The 20923-nt window shown below is 46.2% G+C and overlaps 1 protein-coding gene across 4 annotated transcripts in view; it reads left to right on the top strand.

The window, feature by feature from the left end:
• The window catches only part of LOC137301143 (kazrin-like), a 656751-nt gene extending 637922 nt beyond the window's left edge, over positions 1-18829 (top strand). For 3 of the 4 annotated variants that reach the window (XM_067970588.1, XM_067970590.1, XM_067970592.1), the window contains 2 exons: positions 8992-9130; positions 13019-18829. In XM_067970588.1, the coding sequence (XP_067826689.1) occupies positions 8992-9130; positions 13019-13174 (295 nt within the window). In that variant the 3' untranslated portion in view covers positions 13175-18829. Of the gene's footprint in view, positions 1-8991; positions 9131-9350; positions 9443-13018 lie in introns of all 4 variants that reach the window. The other variant, XM_067970589.1, reaches the window with a different exon arrangement.
• Positions 18830-20923: the final 2094 nt, after the last annotated feature.

Here is a 20923-nt window from a genome sequence, read left to right as displayed (position 1 = left end):
GCATGGGCCTAGTCCCTTACGACTGCTCCTCCATGAGTCCTGCCATTGAACAAAGGGATCCTGGCCACATCATACTATAGGCAGGAATTCTTACAAGAATAGGAATTTCTGCCTACAATATTCAATAGTGGGAACCCTTCCATTAGGAAGGAGCAGCCCTGAGGGAAGTGGATGGCAATGAAGGGGAAAGGGAAGGGGGAAATGAAGGGGACAAAAAAATGGTTAGCCTTGAAGGAGATAGGAAAGGGGGAAATGAAGGTGAGAGGAAAAGGGACAAACTGGGAATGGTGCTTTGGGGTGTGAGAGGAAGTAAATACTGCCATTAATTGAGAGGGAGGGGTAGGGAGAATGCCAGCATTAACAAGGGAACAAGTGCCAGTACAAACTGACGGGGGGACAGGCGAGGGAGAATGCCAGCTTGAAAGGGGTAGGGGAAGGAAGAGATCCAGTTTAAACTGGGATGGAGGGAGAGAGGAGTGTCCGATTGAATTGGGTCAGAGGGAGAGAGAGGAGTGTCAGATTGAATTGGGTCAGAGGGAGAGGAGTGTCAGATTGAATTGGGTCAGAGGGAGAGAGAGGAGTGTCGGATTGAATTGGGACGGAGGGAGAGAGGAGTGTCAGATTGAATTGGGTCAGAGGGAGAGAGAGGAGTGTCAGATTGAATTGGGTCAGAGGGAGAGGAGTGTCAGATTGAATTGGGTCAGAGGGAGAGAGAGGAGTGTCAGATTGAATTGGGTCGGAGGGAGAGAGAGGAGTGTCAGATTGAATTGGGACAGAGGGAGAGAGAGGAGTGTCAGATTGAATTGGGACAGAGGGAGAGAGAGGAGTGTCAGATTGAATTGGGACGGAGGGAGAGAGGAGTGTCAGATTGAATTGGGTCAGAGGGAGAGAGAGGAGTGTCAGATTGAATTGGGTCAGAGGGAGAGAGAGGAGTGTCAGATTGAATTGGGTCAGAGGGAGAGAGAGGAGTGTCAGATTGAATTGGGACGGAAGGAGAGAGAGGAGTGTCAGATTGAATTGGGTCAGAGGGAGAGAGAGGAGTGTCGGATTGAATTGGGACGGAGGGAGAGAGGAGTGTCAGATTGAATTGGGACGGAGGGAGAGAGGAGTGTCAGATTGAATTGGGTCAGAGGGAGAGAGGAGTGTCAGATTGAATTGGGACGGAGGGAGAGAGGAGTGCCTTGGTTGAGGGGAGAAAGGAGGAAGAGTAACAGTTTGTACAGTGGTGAAGGAAACTGAAGGCATGGTGGGACTGTAGGGCGAGTGTCCACGGCCCTAATGTTGTGCCTGCTGTGTTGAGCAATTGCAGCCATTCACTCTGCAGCAGAATACCAGCGGAGAGAATCCAATTCCTCTTTGTCCGTTTTCTGCACACGGCAGGGATGGACGTGCAGGAAAAATAGAGGTAAAACCAGTAAAAGTTTAATCATTACCCAGGACACGGCCTTTAAGGAGAAGTGTTGGTTTCTGTGTACCGGAGAATGCTATTCCTTTAAAGGCACAGTAATTAATTGCTATTCAAATTCCGAACTCGCTCAGTAAGGAGATGAATTTATAGCTTTGAGTGTTTTATAATCTCACCAAAACCAGAGAGCACTTGATTTCTACTGTGCTGCACTGCACTGCAGGTAAAAGCTGTTACACAGTGAGAGCTGGAGTCAGCGTCAGAGAGACTAAGTAACTGCACTTTACAGCTCCCTTGAAATGCCTGGAACAATGCTGCCACTCAGTGGTTTTGTCATTTAATAGAGTGTTTCCTGTTGCCTTTTTACTTACTGTGGATTTACTGCAGAATGGGAAACAGTCGGGGATGGGAGGTGCAGGAGTCCCATGAGATCGTGCTGCCCTGAGATTTGGTCCTTACAGAGCTCTAATATGCAGTATCCCGTTGTGGAAGTTGTTTTCTTTGTTCCCCATCGGGAGGTCGTGAGTCAGAGAGTCCCACGGCTGCCTGTCAGTCAGACTGGCCTCTCTTGGTTTGTGAGTTTCGTCAGTTCTTCACCGATCGATGTACGATTGGAACGCAGAAGCAAGGTGAAGGGACAACTTAAATTGTACGATTTCCCCAGCCCCCCCAAAAAATCACACCTCACCTTGGCTGATAATTGGGTGGGTTTCATGACAGCCATGATAAGTCAGGCCGGCCCGATCCCAGCCACAGGACATGGAGCAGTGATAAGGTAGTGGTGGGAAAAAGCTGTCTGCTTTCAATCAGCATGAGGGCAGTGATGTAGTTTTAGAATTTTTACGACTAGTTTCAAGATGCCAATGGTTGTGACTCACGTCGCAACAGTTTACCAACTGTGTTTATTGGCAGAGTTAAGGTTTATGTTACAACTTATGTGCTAGCCTTACAGCAACACAGTGAGGCTCAGTTCGTCTAAATCCAGTCCAGCCCTTGGCACACAGGAATTGATAGCATCCCTTTGCCTCTAGCAGGGCCTAACAAGCACGAAGATAATTTGGGAAGTGCGTGTGGGAAATAGGAATGCTGGCGATTTCCTGTGAGAATGGGAGCTGAGTGAGGTACACTGTACCAGGGTGGGGGGGGTAAATATTGCAGTTGGCCCTAGGATTGCCAACTTTGGTTGGATGTATTCCTTGAGGTTTCATGACCATTTCCACCGCCTCGTCCAGTCAAACAGCCTTTTTCCCCAATTCCAATATTTTTATAATTAATAAACAAAGTTCAAACAATTTTTTTTTAAAACATTGGTTTTAATGCCCCTATGACTTTTCTCTTGAGTTGTTCATTGCCGTGTCCAGGAGATTAATCTTCAACTCCTGGAGACTCCAAGGCAATCCTGGAGGGTTGGCAACCCTTGTTGGCCCCTTCAGCCACTCTTGTGCAAAGCCTGATTTAGAAGAGCCTGACGCTGTCACTTACCGGTGCTAAGAAAATAGTATTGCCAGCACCGCCACTCCTCACCTTAATGTAAAATACATTATATGGTGAGGCAAAATGAAGGGACCGTATGGCAGTGAAAATGTCCTAGGGATGGAGGAGGCCGGAATTGGAGAGATTTTACATTGATTTGTAATGAGTTGTGGTAACAATTTTTAAAAATGTTTTTGGCACATGAGTGTTGCAAGTGGTAGGACAGAGATTTACTATCAGTTAGACTTGAGCAGGGGCTTTAAGGAGGTGTTTACACTGCTACTGTCCAGACAATCATGGGACAAAGCAAAATATCTGGTTGGGGGATTAAACTACTCCTTGTCCTGAATCTGTGCTGGGTGGATCCACGGGCTCTGTCCTAACATTATCCTGAGACAAGAAGAGATCTGATGCTGTTTTGGCTCCTGGTTAGAATCGAGTTTTATTGGTCACTCTGTGGTGCTGCTGGGCCTGTCAGCTCCCATGCCAATGTTATTCTGCTCCTGGTGCATCTGTTTGGATAATGGCAGCTCCGTGTCCCCTGCATGTCCACCCCTCATTGACCTGAAGCTCCCTTCCCATGCTGGACGGCACTTTGAGTAAAACAGGCAAACAGAGTGCGTAACATTCAGAGGCCACAGTTCAAGTGATTCAGTTACTTGAAGGGTTTATTGTAAAGGCACTTTTACATATCTTATTGAAATTGTTCTTGACTCCAGCAAGTGAATTCCATGTGCTGCTCTATCCCTTTTACATAAGTTCAGTTAGGTGTCAGTCTTCCTGTGCCCTGCTGTGTAATGTGGAGAACTGATTGTCATTGAGTCTATTGGCTCCCTGTGTTTACTTCATGAAGAAATGCCAGCCTTAACCTGACATTGGACCTGCTTTTTTGTGTCTCCGTGATAGTGTCAGTTCGCTGAATGCCTGTCCATTCCCACTAAGGAGTGCCATCAAGAGGGAGGGAACACCACCATTTAACTGTGACTCCCTTTGGTTGCTTTACTGATCAGAAGGTTTGGTGTACCCTCCTCACATGGAATTAAGCTGATTATTATAGTTTTTTTCACTGAAACATTTATGAAAATGCATCGCTTTGTTCTCCCCTCTTCAAACACTGGGTGGATTTTACTAACACAATGTTTCACTTGTGCCGGAGACACTGCAAACTCCCAGAGTCCAGCAGCAAGTGTCTGGGCTTGTGACGTGTTTCACAATATCAGACAGCCAGTTAACGCTCGCTTCACTCTGAGGTGATTTTCCTTGCCCTTAATACTTGTCCTGGCATTCCACTCATTATCTTCACCGTCATGTCCTTCTCTCAGCAGTGATGTGTTCTTTCTTCCCTGCTGAGCTGCCTGGAACAGAGCGCACCGTGCGCCATTTTTAATGAAATGCTATGTTTTCATGTTGCTTCTCTTCCTTAGTCCACCTCTCAGCAGCTTTCTCTGCTGTGCAGGTGGCCTGTTGTGTTTTCTGTGGCTCTTTATCCTGATTCTAATTAGCCTCCTGCCTCTGCCTAATGAGATCCTTGATGCTTTCACTTATCCATTACTTTAAGCTATCATTTAGTAATGATAAAAATAGCCAGTACACCTTGTGCTGTATAATCACATTGTTAAATAAGGCACAGCAGGGAACAGACTACAATGTGAAAGTTTACCAAATATTCAAATACTGACAACATGAGGGAATGGAGTCATTTTCATCTTCGCACCAGTCAATAGAAAGCATTTGGAAAGTCCAGATTGTCAAGGCAAGTGTATCAATAAACAATAATTCCATTTATATGACAGCTTATCACATTTCAGAACGCTTCACACAGTGAATTGTTTTTGAAGTGTGGTGGTTGTTATTATCACGGTAGCCGCCCTGAACCAGCAACGCCCCAGAAATGGCCGAAAGGTAAATCATCAGTTATTGGTTGAGGGAGGAATGTTGCCTAGGAGACCCCGAGAACCTCCTCCTCCTCCTCCTCCTCTTTAAATAGTGCCATGGGCCGAGCCACTGGTAGAAGGTGCCTTGGTTTTATGTCTCGTCCAAAAGACGACGCCTTTACAATGCAGTACTCTCTCAACACTGCACTGGAGTGTCGGGCCCAGGCTGCGTGCCCAAAAGCGTTGTATAGGACTCAAAATCCCAAACCTTGTAACTCAGCGGCGAGAATCCTACTAGCTGAGCCGAGCTGACAGACAGATTGGTAAACCTGCAACACTGAAGCTATCGTCTCATCACCATCACTGCAATAAATCAGGGAGGAGTGAGGAAGCATTGAAAAATCAAGCAGAATAATTCCAGATCTTGGAGACATCTATCTCCCTGGCCAATATTTATCCCTCAACCAATCACTGAAACAGATATCACATTGCTGTTTGTAGGATCTTGCTGTGATGTGTGTTTTTCTACAGATTGACACAGATTACATATCACACAGATCAAGAGTTTTGAGCTGGCCCCTTTTCTTCTTTTGTTTGGCTGACTGTATACGTGAGAGATGCTGCCTTACTTGCCCCAGAGACAGCTTGAGGTGGGGAGTGGGGATCAGAGATTTCGGATCCCCTCCTAGTGATGAATCCAATTTGAAGTACTATTTCAATGCACTATCCATATTTTCTTAAAAGCCCATCTTTTCTCACCTCATATGCTACACATCTTCCCGACATTTTGGAGTCTCCACCTTTTTACTTGTTATTCTTCCTTCATACAGTTGAGCTGACAAAGGTGGTCTATAGGCTGTAGGGTTGCCAACTACGGTTGGACCTATTCCTGGAGGTTTCATCACATGACCTCCCACCGCCAATGGCCCTGCACAGTCAAACAGCCTTTTTTCCCATTTCCAATATTTCTATAACTAATAAACTAAAGTGTTCAAAGAAAATGAGAAAATAAAACACTTTTTTTATTGTTCCTATGATTTTTCTCCTGGGTTGTTGCTCCCAACATTGTCCAGGAGATTAATCTTCAATTCCTAGAGACTCCAGGTCAATTCCTAGAGACTCCAGGTCAATTCCTAGAGACTCCAGGTCAATTCCTGGAGACTCCAGGTCAATCCTGGAGGGTTGAAAATCCTAATAAGCAGTAACAGTAAGGAGAGGCAAGCTTGAACAGGAGTTATTGATTTTCGAACAGGTTAGTCGTTGCTCAATTTAAGCAATGAGAGTACAGCCACATACACAAGGCCTCCTGTTTCCCAGGGGTCCCTGTGTCTGCTGCTCCTCTGCTCCTCGCGTTCTTTTCTAAAATAAATGGCCTGTCACACAGCACCACCGAGCTATAATCAGTCCATGAGCGTTGGTGCCGTGTTTTTGGGTGTTCTCTGTTCTGCCTCTTGGAAAGCTTTAACCTATGATTAACCTGGAGTAATGCTTTAATGTTCAAAGTCATTGGAGAGGCAGAGCTTCTGCTGCTGATGATAACATGGTCTTCAGCCTTGGTTACTGTTTCCCTACCAAGTTAATCATTACCGCAGAGATCAAGGCCCAGTGCTAGTAAAAAAAAATTAACAGCACCAGTTTATCTGGTGCCTCCTAAAAGTTAATATTTGTATATAAAAGTTTTGAGACATGTCCTTCTCACTTCAGATGTCACATTTTGTCACTCCGTTCCGTAGCCACCGACTCCATCCCCCTCCCTGGCCACTTCTGAGACTGAACCAGATTGTTCCCAACCTCGGTGTCCTATCTGACCCTGAGCTAAGCTTCGGACCACATGTCCTCTCCATTACCAAGACCGCCTGCTTTCACCTCCGTAACATCGCCCGTCTCCACCTCTGCATCAGCCTTTGTTACCTCCACACTCGACTAACCCAATGCTCTCCTGGCCGGCCTCCCACCTACCATCCTCCGTAAATTTGAGCTCATCCAAAACTCTGCTGCCTGTATCCTAACTTGCACTGAGTCCCGTTCACCCATCACCCCTGTGCTCGCTGACCTACATTGGCTCCCGGTCTGGTAACACCTCGATTTTAAAATTCTCATCCTTGTATTCAAATCCCTCCATGGCCTCACCCCTCCCTATCTCTGTAACCTCCTCCAGCCCTGCAACTCTCCGAGATCTCTACACTCCTCCAATTCTGGCCTCTTGCGCATCCCCGATTTCCTTCGCTCCACCGTTGGCGGCCGTGCCTTCAGCTGACTAGGCCGTAAACTCTGGAATTCCCTCCCTAAACCCCTCAGCCTTTCTACCCTCTACCCCTCTCTCTTCCTTTAAGACGATCCTTAAAACTTACCTCTTTGACCAAGCTTTTGGTCACCTGTCCTAATATCACTCTATGTGGCTCAGTGTCAAATTTTGTCTGATAATGCTCCTGTGAAGTACCTTGGGACATTTTACTACATTAAAGACGCTATATAAATGCAAGTTGTTGTTGTTGTTCTGTGTCACACTTGAAAGAAAGTCCTAAAAAAAATGAGAAAACTTAGATGGTTAGATACTGGCTTTTCATCTTTGGGACTTGGCTTCAATTCCAGCCGAGACTGATGTGATAAAAGTCTACTCTGTCCCATTCACCCATCAACCCTGTGCTTTGCTGACCTACACCAGCCGCCAATGGTGGGGCACAGGAAGTCGGGGATGCTCAAGAGGCCAGAAGTAGAGGAACGCAGAGGGTTGTAGGGCTGGAGGAGGTTAAGAGATAGTGAGCAGCAAGGCCATGGAGGGATTTGAAAACAAGGGTGAGAATTTTAAATTTGAGACATTGGTGGACTGGGTGGCAGTGTAGGTCAGCAAGCACAGGGCTGAAGCCCAATAGGAACTGGATATGACTCTACAGTATAAATCTGTCTTAATTTGGCACTAATTGGCAATGTCATTCAGACTGGCCTACGGATGGTTGGTGTGAGAAGTGGAAAAGATGGCATTCTGATGCAGGATGCGGTGCTCCCCTGAGGTTGGGGCTGAGGCATGGTGTTGGAGAACTGAAGGGGAATCATCTAGCTGTGCTATACCTTACATTGGAGTGCACATGCGTGGTACTGGGCGCCTGGAATGGGAAGTATTTCATTACTCAGCGATGGCACCCCTCGCCTTGATGAGCACAAACACAACAAGAAAGAAATTCACTTCCTGCTGGTTTCAGACAAACTTCCCAATAACAAAAAATATTCTCTAATTGAGCTCAGGGTGTACCTAAGGGCAATTTGCCTCCAGTTGACTGCAGGATGTACACAGCTTCCCCTTAGCAGTAGAATAATACATTGTGGGTAACATGATATAATGCTCCTGTGTCCAGTCCTTCTAAAATACCATGAGCAATGCCATGGGAGATCTGCTAGTGTACAGTGAAGATTTTAATCAGATTTTAAAACTTTTATTTCAGCCTGTTAATATCACCAAAACCAGATTCACTGGTCATTCATCTCATTTACTCTTTGTGCGAGTGCAAAATGGCTGCCACATTAGCCTATGTAACAAGCCATTGCAAAGTACTTCATTGTATGTGAAACACTTTGAGATTTTTTAATTCATTCTTGGGATATAGAGGTTGCGAGCAAGGCCAGCATTTATTGCCCATCCCTAGTTGCCTTTGAGAAGGTGGTGGTGAGCCTTCTTCCTGAACTGCTTCAGTCTGTGTGCTCCCATAATGCCATTAGGTAGGAAGTTCCAGGATTTTGACCCAGCAACAATGAAGGAACAGCGATATATGTCCAAGTCAGGATGGTGTGTGACATGGAGGGGCACTTGGAGGTGATGGTGTTCCCATGTGCCTGCTGCCCTTGTCCTTCTAAGTAGTGGAGGTCACGGATTTGGGTTGTGCTTTGGGAGATATTTCTGAGAGATGTTATGGTGGGAGGCCTGTGTTGGTGATGGTCCTGTTCGGTGGTGTGAGGCTTGCATTGGTGATAGGCCGGTGCTATGGTATGAGGCTTGTGTTGGGTGATGGGTCTGTTCTGTGGTGTGAGGCCTGCATTGGTGATGGGCCTGTGTTGTGTTATGAGGCCTGTGCTTTGGTGTGAGGTCTGTGTTGGTGATGGGCCTGTTCTTTGGTGTAAGGCCTGCATTGGCAATGGGCCTGTGTTGTGTTATGAGGCCTGTGCTATGGTGTGAGGACTGTGTATTAATGAAATGATTCTGTTATGGGATGAGCTCCATTAAAATGACCTGTTTCTCATTTGCAGGCATGGATTGATACAGGAAAGTGAGAGATTGGGGCAGCTATGTTATGTACAACAGGGCTCACTGGGACATAATCACACTGGTGAGAATGTTCTAGGATACGCAGAGGATGAAACCAGCAGAAAATACAAAACAGGAAGGGTGAGTACGGTGAGGTTAGAGTTGGACCAGCAGCCTGAGGCTGAAGATCACCAAATATACTACAGAATTTCACAACTTCATACATTACTTTTCAATTTATTTTTTACTTGTGGAGGACACTAGGTGTAAACAAATAAAGTTTAGATGATGTGGCAGAATGATGTCACTTAATTTCTGATGCACTAACTTTTTGCCACCAATTTTCCCCCTTCTCCTGAAGGCACTGATTCGTACTGGGGTAGAGTTCCACTGGTGTCGGGCACCCTCTGGTACCTCACCGAAGAGGCCATTCTTCATTTGTGAGCCTAAACAGTGAGTAGTGCCAGGGTATTTGACTATGGGGGTCATCAGAGCCAAGCCTGATCCTGTCCTGAAAATCGGGCGGGGGTTACGATCCTGGCAGATACGCTGGGATTGTGCCCACTGCAGAACTCCACCATTCATCCCTCTGCGTTCCTCCAATTCTGGCCTCTTGCGCATCCCTGGTTTCCTTCACCCCACTATTGGTGGCAGTGCCTTCAGCTGCCTAGGCCCTAAGCTCTGGACTTCCCTCCCTAAACCTCTCCGCCTCTCTCTCCTCCTTTAATACGCTCCTTAAAACCTACCTCTTTGACCAAGCTTTTGGAAACCTGTCCTAACATGTGGCTCAGTGTCAAATTTTGTCTGATTATGCTCCTGTGAAGCGCCTTGGGACATTTTACTAGGTTAAAGGCGCTATATAAATGCAAGTAGTTGTTTTTCATGAGGTCAGGGGGAGGAGCCTGCAGGTGCCGGCCTTTGGCTTTGTGTGGTGGGTTGCCTCTGTGACGCCCTCTTGCCAGGGACCCCAGAAAAGCTGGCATAAGAGGTCCAGCCCGTTTGGTGGGGGGGAGGGGGGGAGTTGTACTGGATCCATCCCAGGAAAGCAATAGTTGTTGCCCTTAGTGGCCCCATGTGTCAGGGGACCCACTTAAAAATGTAAAAAAAATTCCACCCTAGTCTTTGGGGGGGTGGGGTCCAAGCACCCCCCCCCCCGTCCCGTTGGGGGCTCTCTTGCACCTTTCTGGAGGCTGGTGTGCCTCATCTTACTTGGCATATCATTCTCTAAACGTACGCCGGCCAAGTCAGTGGGAACATGCAGTGCGGGAAGTCCCCAACCTCAGCCATGCGCCCTACGCATCAATGGCCTTGTGTTGGGTTGGTGGAGGCTCGGTTTCCAACCCAGGCCATTGGATACCCCAGTGCAAGGCCGAGACCCAGTATGTCCAGGTCCCAACAGAATTTCTGGCCATTCAGCTGGACTTATGGTGGGTGTCTGCCAAGCAAATCTGGGGCTTCTGTCCTTATTTGACCTCAAACACATGTACGTTCCAGCAGAGATCAGTGTTTGGTCATCAGCAGCAGGGAACCCTGATATTTTCTTCTTCCTATCCCAACTAAGGCCAAGAGTAGCGCTCCACCACGATCCGGGCTGAGATTGACTAACTCAACGCAGAGCAAGGAATGAACAGTAGACCTTCCTGGTCTATATAGCTCAGTATCACACCACTCAGTATATAATTACCACAGGGCGGCCAGGAGATCAGATCTTTTAAAATTCAATCCTATTACAGTAACATTTGGGATTTATCACCCACAGGATTTCTCAACCTTCATACCTTGAAGATACTGAGTGGAATTTAAAACTCCTAAGGGTCAAAGGCTGGAATGGAGGGGGTGTAATTGTTTGTAGTCTATTTTAACAGTGACTTTCAGAATGCTACCTGTACCGTATCAAGCATTATTCCAAAATACCAGCTCCTTTCTCTGAGTACCTGCACTTTTTATATCAATCTTATCTCTGACCTCTGGGGGCTGGTAGGAGATTGTACTGGACTCATCGGGGGTAATTTTGACTTTGGGCGATAGTGTGAAATGTGCGATATCAGATTAGCCGCTCGTTATCCATCTCTCCCCATTTTCATTGACTTCAGGAGAGATGTATAACGGGCAGTGCTATTGTCCCTTTTACATTGTCGCCCAAAGTCAAAATGACCCCATCATGTGATACTCGACTGATGATGTCATCAGCACAATACAGAGTTCTTGATTTCCGTTGGAAAGCAGGGCGTGGACAGTGGGTGGGAATAGGATCGGGCTCCGCTGTGACATGATTCCCCTCCCCCCTCCCCCATGAAAAATAGACCCACTGGGTGAGGGTGCCCAATGCCTGTAGAAAGGTACCACAACGCGAGTCAGCATCTTCAGCAGAGGAGCAACAGGGAAATGTTGCGAGAGAAGAAATTGTCCTGTTTTCTGTTCTTTTTTTGCGTGAATATTTTTGTATCAGCAGCGAGTAAACAGCAATTGTTCAGTCAGTCAAAGAAATATGAGTCGGATTATTTTCAGGACAGGGCAAATATTGTTCAGTCAGCCTCTTGCTTGTCGATTTGTTTTAGAAACATGTTGAATTATTAACTAAAGTTATACATTTTTATTTAAGGGCAAATTCAATTGTTGCTAATTTTCTCTCCAGTTTTCTTCCCTCCGTTTTCTCCTGAAGGCATTGACTCCCTCACTGGAGCTTCAGAGTCACCTTCTAACTGAAGCTGAGGTACCACAGGCGTAGAATTCAGCTCACTACACCTGTTAGGCTGAGTAATTCCCCCCATCCAGTCCTTCCAAGGTGTTTTCATAGGCTGAGGAGCAGAGGTCCAGGAGTAAGCGGGACAGTCTGTGCAGTGAACAATTGGGTCAGGGATCAGCCACCACCAGGCCAGGGAGTGGTGTACTGCCGGGGGGAGTGGGAATGGAGAATTAAATACATTGTGGCTTTTTCTGGAATGAATTCTCCTAAGGTGATTGGGGGTGTCCATGCTAACCAAGTGACCAATAATACCACATGGTCAGCAGGGACTAATCACCAACACTGGACGCAATTTAACAATCATACGTTCTTACAGACACAAAACTGCTAGATATGTAGGTCGACAGATAGATAAACAGGCAGAGTGATAGATAAAAAACAGACTGATAGATACACAGGCAGACAGAGATGCTAGGTAAATAGAAACAGAGGTAGATAGATAGAGAGGTACAGAGATAGAACAGACGTCAATGGTGATTCAGCATTTCCACCAATGGCTTGCAAAATAACAATAGTTACTATGTTCCGTTGATAAGTGGATGAAGTGAATGTGAGGCATCTCCAGCAATCTCCTTTTCCCTCTCGGCGGTTGTGGATCGACAGTAGGGTTGCCAACTCTGGTTGGACATATTCCTGGAGATTTAATCACATGACCTCCCACCTTCAACCACACCATCCCACGCTCCGCCATTGGTCACCCAAAACGTCAATCCTCCCGGCTCACCGTCTTCCCACACCAATTGGAAAATGAGCAGACTCTTCATTACCCAACTGGATTATTCTTCACTGTCAGGCAAACAGCCTTTTTACCCCCATCTTCAATATTTTTATAACTAATAAACAAAAGTATACAAAGAAAATTAAAGAATACACAATTTTTTTAATGCCCCCCCCCATGATTTTTCTCCTGGGTTGCTCGCAGCAGTGTCTAGGAGATTCATCTTTAATTCATGGAGACTCCAGGACAATCCTGGAGAGTTGGCAACCCTAATCGGCAGCCAGTTATATGCCCCATTCAGTTTTCCTTTCTGTTGACTTCAGCCATGGTTTCTCCTGGTTTCCATTATTCCCCCCTCAATCAACCAACACCACCAAAAACAGTTAACCAGGAATGATCTCAGTGCTATTTCTGGGACCTTGCTACACGCAAGATGGCTGCCGTGTTTGCCATCACAACAACAGTCACTGCATTTCAAACTCATGGTACATGAGCTGACAGACACATCTGAGAAATGTGATAAGGTGCTAAATAGATGCAAATCCTTTTGTTTCCTTATACCCAGGGACCAATGGAATCAATGAAGGCGTTTGGTGGCAAAGATCTCGGCTTCCATGAGGGCTACTCCTCCCTTCCACGGGAAGACTCCGAGGGTGAACTGTCCAGACCAGCACGCAGCTCTCTCCGAACCTTCACTGGGATCGAGGTTACCAATGTGTAGGACAGAGCTGGGCACTGGGGACTGCCAAAGGGGAGTTCACAAACAAAAAAAAAACCTTTCCAAATAAACTGGCCATTCGGAACAACGGACGGAAAAAGTTGAAGACTTTCCAGCCAAGTGAATGAAGATTATTTTTTTATGTTGCGGGTTGGGTAGCTGTTGTCTCCAATTGGCTGTTGCCATGGGAAAGCTGGTGAGCGCTGACTACCTGGTGGGAAGCAGGTTGAGCCCGTGTTGGGTTCCTGTACCTCGGGATGAGAAGGTTTGGTTCCATTCTGAAACCAGCTTTCCAATGGTGAAGGTCTTTATCGCGAATGGATTTTGTTTTAACTGAATGTGGTGCGAATTGAAAGTGCATATTGCGCTTACTCTAATGTGACGTTTCTGTCCCACAAATGTATCTTCTTGTTTAAATGGAGGTGAGCTAACCTTGCTCCTAATTGTATTCTATAAAAAATAGGGTTATATATCAGGGTTAAACCTGCCATTCATGCATTAATACGGGGCTGCTGGATCCATGGGGCAGGCATGACGCTCTACTAACACTGGAGTACTGTACCACAACTCCAGCAGCTACTCCGAGTTCACTGTCACACCGACCACCATCTGCAAAAGCGATCTTCAGGCCAGTTCCGAGGAATGTTACCCGCTGAATGTTAAAAGGGGAAGGAAAGTCTGCGTTTCCTCTTTTATATAAGAGAATTTTACTCCTGCCAGATATTTCTCCCATTTTGTTTTTAAATGTCAATGTTATCGCTGCCATGGAGACCCCTCAAAGTTGGGGGGGGGTCCTCCTCCCCCCTCCAATGATGGACCTCTCCAATGATGCTGGTTACAGGAAGTGTCCCAAAGCCACTCCAAGGCAAAGAACAGGGGGTGCGAATTCAAACCAGCCTGATGGCCTCTCCAGAGCCAGCTGACCCTGGGAAGCCACACTGCAGGATGGGGACACAGCTTTCACCGCCTGTAGTATGGTTTCCCAGAGTCAGGCTGGGAAAGGGCGGTTTCAAGTTGCTCCCCCCCCAACAAGGGGAGTTGCTCTAGGACCTGTGTTAAGAAATGTCACTAGAGAACCTTGCACATCCATGTGGGCGGAGGGTCATATAGGGGAAATATTGAACATGGTACTGACTGGCGAAACTCAGCCACATATTCAGCGAGTTGATTTCAGCCAGGATACTGCCAGCCTTTAATTGGGATCGGTCATCGTTTGCAAAATATTGACACACATTATTGGAACCCAGTCTGCTGAAAAGTGGGCTATGTCTCAGTTGGGCTATTGACTTGGACAGTTCAAAGTTGAAACCTTGAGCTGAATTTTCTAGGCTGAGGCTCCTCCACTGTGCTAAAGCATAAAGAAACTACCCAGTGTAGCACTGAGCCATACAGACCAGCACGGTCCCAGGTTCAATCCCTGGTCTGTACTGAGTGAGCTGGGCGGAACTAGCCCAGCAGCAGTTGGGGTGTTACTATCGCCCTTGGTACCCACGCTCTCACTCGTTTTACACTGTCGCACAAAGTCAAAATTACCCCCAGTAAGCGCTCGGAGAAAATGGTTGAAGAGGTCTCTGTGATGAACAGCAGCTACAACATATTTGAGTTGTTTGTGTGTTCTGATTGCTTTATTTCCTACATGTCTACTGCATTTTCCTGGTTCAAGGAGGCAACAGGTGGACATGCAGCAGTGGAGAAGGGGGAGAGCAGAAAAGATTTATAAAATAACTTTAAAAGATTAAGGCTGTTAAACTTAATAGTAAGTTCCATTCTATAGAACAGTGTTGGAAGTTGTATTTTTGAACAATCTTATACAGCTATCCACACCAGGGAATGATCAAAGTACCATTCGCGTACTGATGGAAGCTGATATTTCATAGAATCATACAGCACAAAAGGAGGTCATTCGGCCCATCGTGCCTGTGCTGGCTCTTTGCAATAGCTTTCCAATTAGTCCCATAACCCCACTCTTTCCCCATAGCCCTGCAATTTTTTTCCTTTTCAAGTATTTATCCAATTTTGAAAATTACTACCCCACCCTTTCAGGCGGCACTTCCAGACCATAACAACTCGCTGCGTAAAAAAAATTCTCCCCATCTTCCCTCTGGTTCTTTTGTCAATTATCTTAAATCTGTATCCTCTGGTCACTGACCCTCCTACCATTAAAAACAAAATCTCCTTATTTACTCTATCAAAACCCTTCATAATTTCAAACATCTCTATTAAATCTCCCCTTAACCTCCTCTGCTCCAAGGAGAACAATCCCAGCTTCTCTAATCTCTCCACATAACTGAAGTCCCTCATCCTTGGTTGATTCCTATTGCTCAAGAATGTTGGCTATTTGGTTCGAGGGACCCTGGACTCTCAAATAGCTCAGAGCACGATCAACTCCACTGGACTCGTTTCCATCACAGGGCTGCCTGACACTTTGACCTCGCTTACTTTGGTTCTGGTTGAGTGCTGTTGGTTTTCAGCCGAGATGGAGGGCCAAGCAGAAGCAAGGCTTCCCAGTTAGGGCTGGGAGTACTACTATTGCCCGAGTTGGCTCGTTAGATTTGAAGCAGCTGCCAGTCAGTTGCAGAACAGCATTGATAACCAGTTGCAGAGAAGCTGATGGAGCAGATTGCCTCTGGCTGATCAGGATACATGGAGAGCAGCAGGCTGCAAAAGTAGAAAAGTGGGGCAAGATTCAGCAAAAAGAAAAACTTACCGAAAACCATTCTGCACTGTTTCCAGGTGAATTGTACCTGATGTTCATTGAGGCGCGCTGTCATCAGTACTAATACAGTTTGACAAAATAACTAACTGCTCCAGAGGGTGCATTCCTGGATTGTAGAATCAAATAGTGTTTGAGCTACTTGGCTGATATATTTGAGAGCAGCAGCCAGTCAGACACTACTCTCTTCTATAACAAGGACAAGATCGGAACTGTTTTTAACCATTGGAGAATGTTAAACTAACTGTACTGATTTTATTTTGTATTCTGTGAATATTTGTTTAATAGAAAAAGGCAATGCTTTTTTTAAATTTTAAACATACTCACAAAGATTTTATATTATTTTTACTTATATTATTTTGAATGTTGGACAGAAATCTAGGTTTCCAGTGTTGCCTTTTACACTTTGCTGTTTTTCCTCTAACGCATTGCTGCTAATTATCATGGAAAGAATTTAGAGATGAAGGGACATTTAAACACACAGTGATCCTCTCACAGCGATTGCTCGCAGGGATCTATTCCTATTTCTTTTTAAAAATTCTGGGTGTCCTGAGTGTGACTTGGGGTTGCCAACTCTGGTTGGACACATTCCTGGAGGTGTCATCACTTGACCTCCAACTGCCCTGCCCCCACACTCCCGCCATTGGTCGCCCAACATGTCCATCCTTGTGGTGCAGCGCCTTCCCACACCAATTACAAAGTGAATAGACTCTTCATTACCTGATTGATGATTCTTGACTGTCAGTCAAAGAGTTTTTTTCCCATGTCCAATATTTTTATAACTAGTAAGTAAAAGTGTTCAAAATTTTTTTTACTGTTCCTATGATTTTTCTCCCGTAGCAGTGTCCTGGAGATTAGTCTTTAATTCCTGGAAACTCCAGGGCAATCCTGGAGGGTTGGCAACCTTAAGTGTCACCCGTGTGGAAGCGTGTGTTGAGTTGACAAAACCAGGATGGGGTCAATTCTGAGGGGTTGGGATGAGTCTCCGACACAGGCACAGTGTCTGCACTACTGCTTGTAATAATGATGGGTTGAGTTTTCTGGGGGTGGGGTGGGGGGGAAGAGGAGAGGAGAGAACTGTATGATTGGCTTCACTTGGTGATAATAACATCACCCAGGCAAAACCTGCTCCCCACCAGCACTGTCAGGCTGAGCAGTGGAACCATTAACTGCAGCTGATCAGATTGTGTTTTGTTTCCAACTGATCATATTTCCTTAAAAGCAGACAGTTCCGAGATTGGCCTAAAGCTGTCTTGTTGAGCACGATTACACAGCCGTCTTCAAAAACTGTTTTTATGGTCTCATTTTTAGTATTTTATTATTTATTGTCTTCTCCCATCCAATATTTTAACCCACATCCCCTAAGCTGTGTTAATGAGATTCAGGGCCTGTCCAGACACCAGGCAGACTCAAGTGCACAAAGTCGCCAAAACAAACACATCATCGGTCCAACCACTTAAAGTGGAAGGCAGTCTCCAATGGAACGAGCGATTAGGAAAGATGGAGAACTATTTAACTAACGCCAGTGATATGCTGCCACACTGTAACTCCCCACGTTATCAGTGCTGGGCCAGTGAGATGGAGCACTGGATGCGGAAAGAGTTACACATGCTAGTGCAGTAGGGGTGGCCCTTTTGAAACTGTGTTTGAGGGAACAGATGTGCTCTGGTCACTGTGACTAGTGATGTAAATACGTTCAGGCTGGTTTCCTCGGCCAATGGGTTGTGGTTTTACAGAAAAAATGAACTAAACCACAGATTGCAATCCTCAAAACACTGGTAAAAATCCCACAACCCAAAGCAATAAAAACAAATGGTGCTTATTCAGGCACTGTGAACCAGTGGCAGTAATTACAAATGGATAGGGTCACAGAGGGTCATTCCTAAAACAATAGTAAAAATCCATATGAGTCCCATATAATGAAAGAGAAAATTGACTTTATTTAGTCATCATAAATGGCCCTGAGGGTTTCCTCCTCTTGAGGTATAGCTAGAGAATTTAAAAGGGTGTTGCTGATTTCATAGAAATCTTCACAAGCTCATTTACAAAATCACTACAGACAGCAACCAGAGCAATCAAAGGAACAGGAATAGGCCATTCAGCCCCTTGAGCCTGCTTCTCCATTCAATTCAATCATAGCTGATCTGCACCTCAAATTCCACCCCCACACTTCACTCTGTGTGGATGAGCTTTGCCCTGTATCTGGCTTATGCTTTATCTAATCCAGGAGAGCTTGACGGGCAGTGCAGACAACACAGTATCTAACCCATACTCCACCTGATCAGAGAGGTGGGCGAGCATGGTGCTGACTCTGTGCCAATGTGAAGAAGGGTTTTATTCATAATTCATGACTGTGTATAACAATTCACATTAAAAACAATTTAATGATATCCCCCGATAGTTCAGGCAACTGAGCAATACAGACTGGGAGATCTTGGCTTCCATCCCCAGTTGGTGCTCAGTTAGCGGATCTCAGCTGGGGCAGCCCCAATCGGCCTAAGCACTCTGAGAGGGAGAGGGAAAATCTCTATCCAGTGATCTCTGCTGCAAAGAGCTTGCATGGGGAAGTGAGGTGAGGACAGAATTGGGCTCAGCTGTACTACCATTGTATTACTGAATAACTTACCCTCATTCACTGCCTAAAGCCCATGAGTGAAGAATGGTTTCGGAGGGCCTCTGGTGCCCATGGGAACTGTACCCCAGCAACTGTACCGCAGCAAGTCGGCATCTTCGGGAGAAGAGAGAAAATGGCGGAATGATAAAGAGAATATTGATCAGCTCATATTTCCTGAGGATTTGTGACAGTGGTAGAGCAAATAACGGGAGTCGATGGTGTTGGTCTATTGCTGAAATGTAGTCATGTTCTGACCTAACTATTCTAATGTGCATTCATTACTTTGATATAAGTGCAGTACTTCATGTAAATAAAAGATATATAAATACAAAGATAATGAAGCATGTTAGTCTGATTGGACTCTATTTTAACTCGGGCGTGAGTGTGGATTGGGCGGGGGGGGTTTGCGGTGGGGCAAGCGACAAGCTCACCTGGGCCCGAGTTATTGGAAGTCCCAGGCCTCATCTGCATCCTGGAGCCAAACCTCCCACCCGAACCCGGCCAGAATCAGCACCTGGCTGGCGGGCAGAAGGCTGCCATTGTGGACCCAAGGGAACGGTCCCCAACAGCCAGGTAAGTGGTGGGGGTGGAGAGTCATGAGGTGTCGCGGTCAGGAGAGGTCCAGCCATCTAAATGTGGGCTTGGGTCCTCGATCAGACCAATCTCCATCCATGAACTGTGCTCCATCCATGTCTGTAGTTGCCTGAGATGACATAACTGACAGGAAACTCAGAATGAAGGAGTCCAAGGACATTGGGACTAAGACAATCTGATGAAGCTACTGCAAAGGTAGACTTTCATTATTATTCGCAATTTTTGCGACTGTTAATCTGAATGTGAAGCAGGCGAGTGTGCAGTGTACCTCAGCCCTGTGCATGCACAGTGTGTCTACTCCAGTAATGTTGCAATTGAGTCAGCACTAATGAGCAGAAGAATTCTCTTTCCTCTCCTCAGACACTGTCCCCCTCCGTTTCAAAATTGCCGTCATCACACCCCCCGCTCAAAAGAAACATCCTTAACCCCTGTCCATGCAAACTGTTGCCTCATCTCTAACTTCCCTGTCTTTGAGTGTGTCGTTGCCCCTCAAATCAGAGCTCATCTTTCCTACAACTCCATGTTCAAATCTCTTCAGTCAGGTTTTCTCTCCTGCCAGAGCACTGAACGGGCCCAAATCAAAGTCACTAATGACATCCTCTATGACAGTGACTGTGGTGCAATTATCCCTCCTCGATCTCTCTGCAGCCTTTGAAATGGTCGATCTCACCATTCTCCTCCAACGCCTCTCCTCCAACTCCTCTCCTCCGTTGTCCAGCTTGGTAGGACTTCCCTCACTTGGTTCCACTCTTACCTATCCAATCATAGCCAGAGCATCTCCAGAAACGACTTCTCTTCCTGTCCCCACACCGTTATCTCTGGAGTCCCTCTAAGGATCTATCCTTGGCCCCCCACCTCTTCCTCATCTACATACTGCTATTTTAGCGACATCATCTGAAGATATGGGACCAGCTTCCACATGTACACTGACAACACCCAGCTCTACCTCTCTCGACCACTCCACTGCTTCTGTGTTGTCAGACTGCTTGTCCAGACATCCAGTCTTGGATGAGCCACAATTTCCTCCAGTTGAACATTGGGAAAACCCAAGCCATCGCTCACTACCAATTCCACCTCCCTCCCCAGACAGTCTTGGGTTGAATCAGACTGTTCACAGCCTCGACCCCGAGCTGAGCTTCCGACCCCATATCCTCCTCACAAAGATTGCCTACTTCCATCTCCGTAACATCAGCCGCCTCCATCACACCTCAGCCCATCTGCCAATGAAACCTTTATCCATGCCTTTGTCACCTCCAGACTTGACTTTTCCAATTCTCTCCGAGCCACTCTCCCATCCTCCATGCTTTGTAAACTTCAAATCATCCAAAACTCTGCTGCCTGTATCCTATCCTGCATCAAGTACTGTTCACCCATCACCCCTGACCTTGCCGACATACACTGGCCCACAATGCCGCAAATTTAAAATTCTTATCCTTGTGTTTAAATTCTTTTATGGGTTCATCCCTCCTTATCTCTGTAACCTCCTCCAGCCCGACAACCCCTCGAACTCTCCGTTCCTTCGACTCGAGCCTCTTGTGGATCTCCCACTCCCTTCGCCCCACCATTGGCAGCCATGCCTTCAGCCGTTAGAGCCCGCGCTCTGGAATTCCCTCCCTAAACCCCTCTGCTTCTTCTCTTCCCTCTCCTCCTTTAAGACCCTCTTTCTTTGGTTCGGCATCTATTGTTGCCTGATTTGGGACATTTTTCTACATTAAAGGCACTGTATAAATGCAAGTGGTTGTTGTTTTCACATTTTTTTTTAAATGACGACCCTGATGATGACTGCAGCTCAGAATTGTTGACCATTTCAGCCAAATGCTGTTCTTGTGAT

Source organism: Heptranchias perlo, chromosome 32 (assembly GCF_035084215.1).
Source record: "Heptranchias perlo isolate sHepPer1 chromosome 32, sHepPer1.hap1, whole genome shotgun sequence".
Classification (NCBI taxonomy): domain Eukaryota; kingdom Metazoa; phylum Chordata; class Chondrichthyes; order Hexanchiformes; family Hexanchidae; genus Heptranchias; species Heptranchias perlo.
The sequence above is the reverse complement of the archived record's forward strand: the minus strand, read 5'-3'. Positions and strand labels throughout refer to the sequence as shown.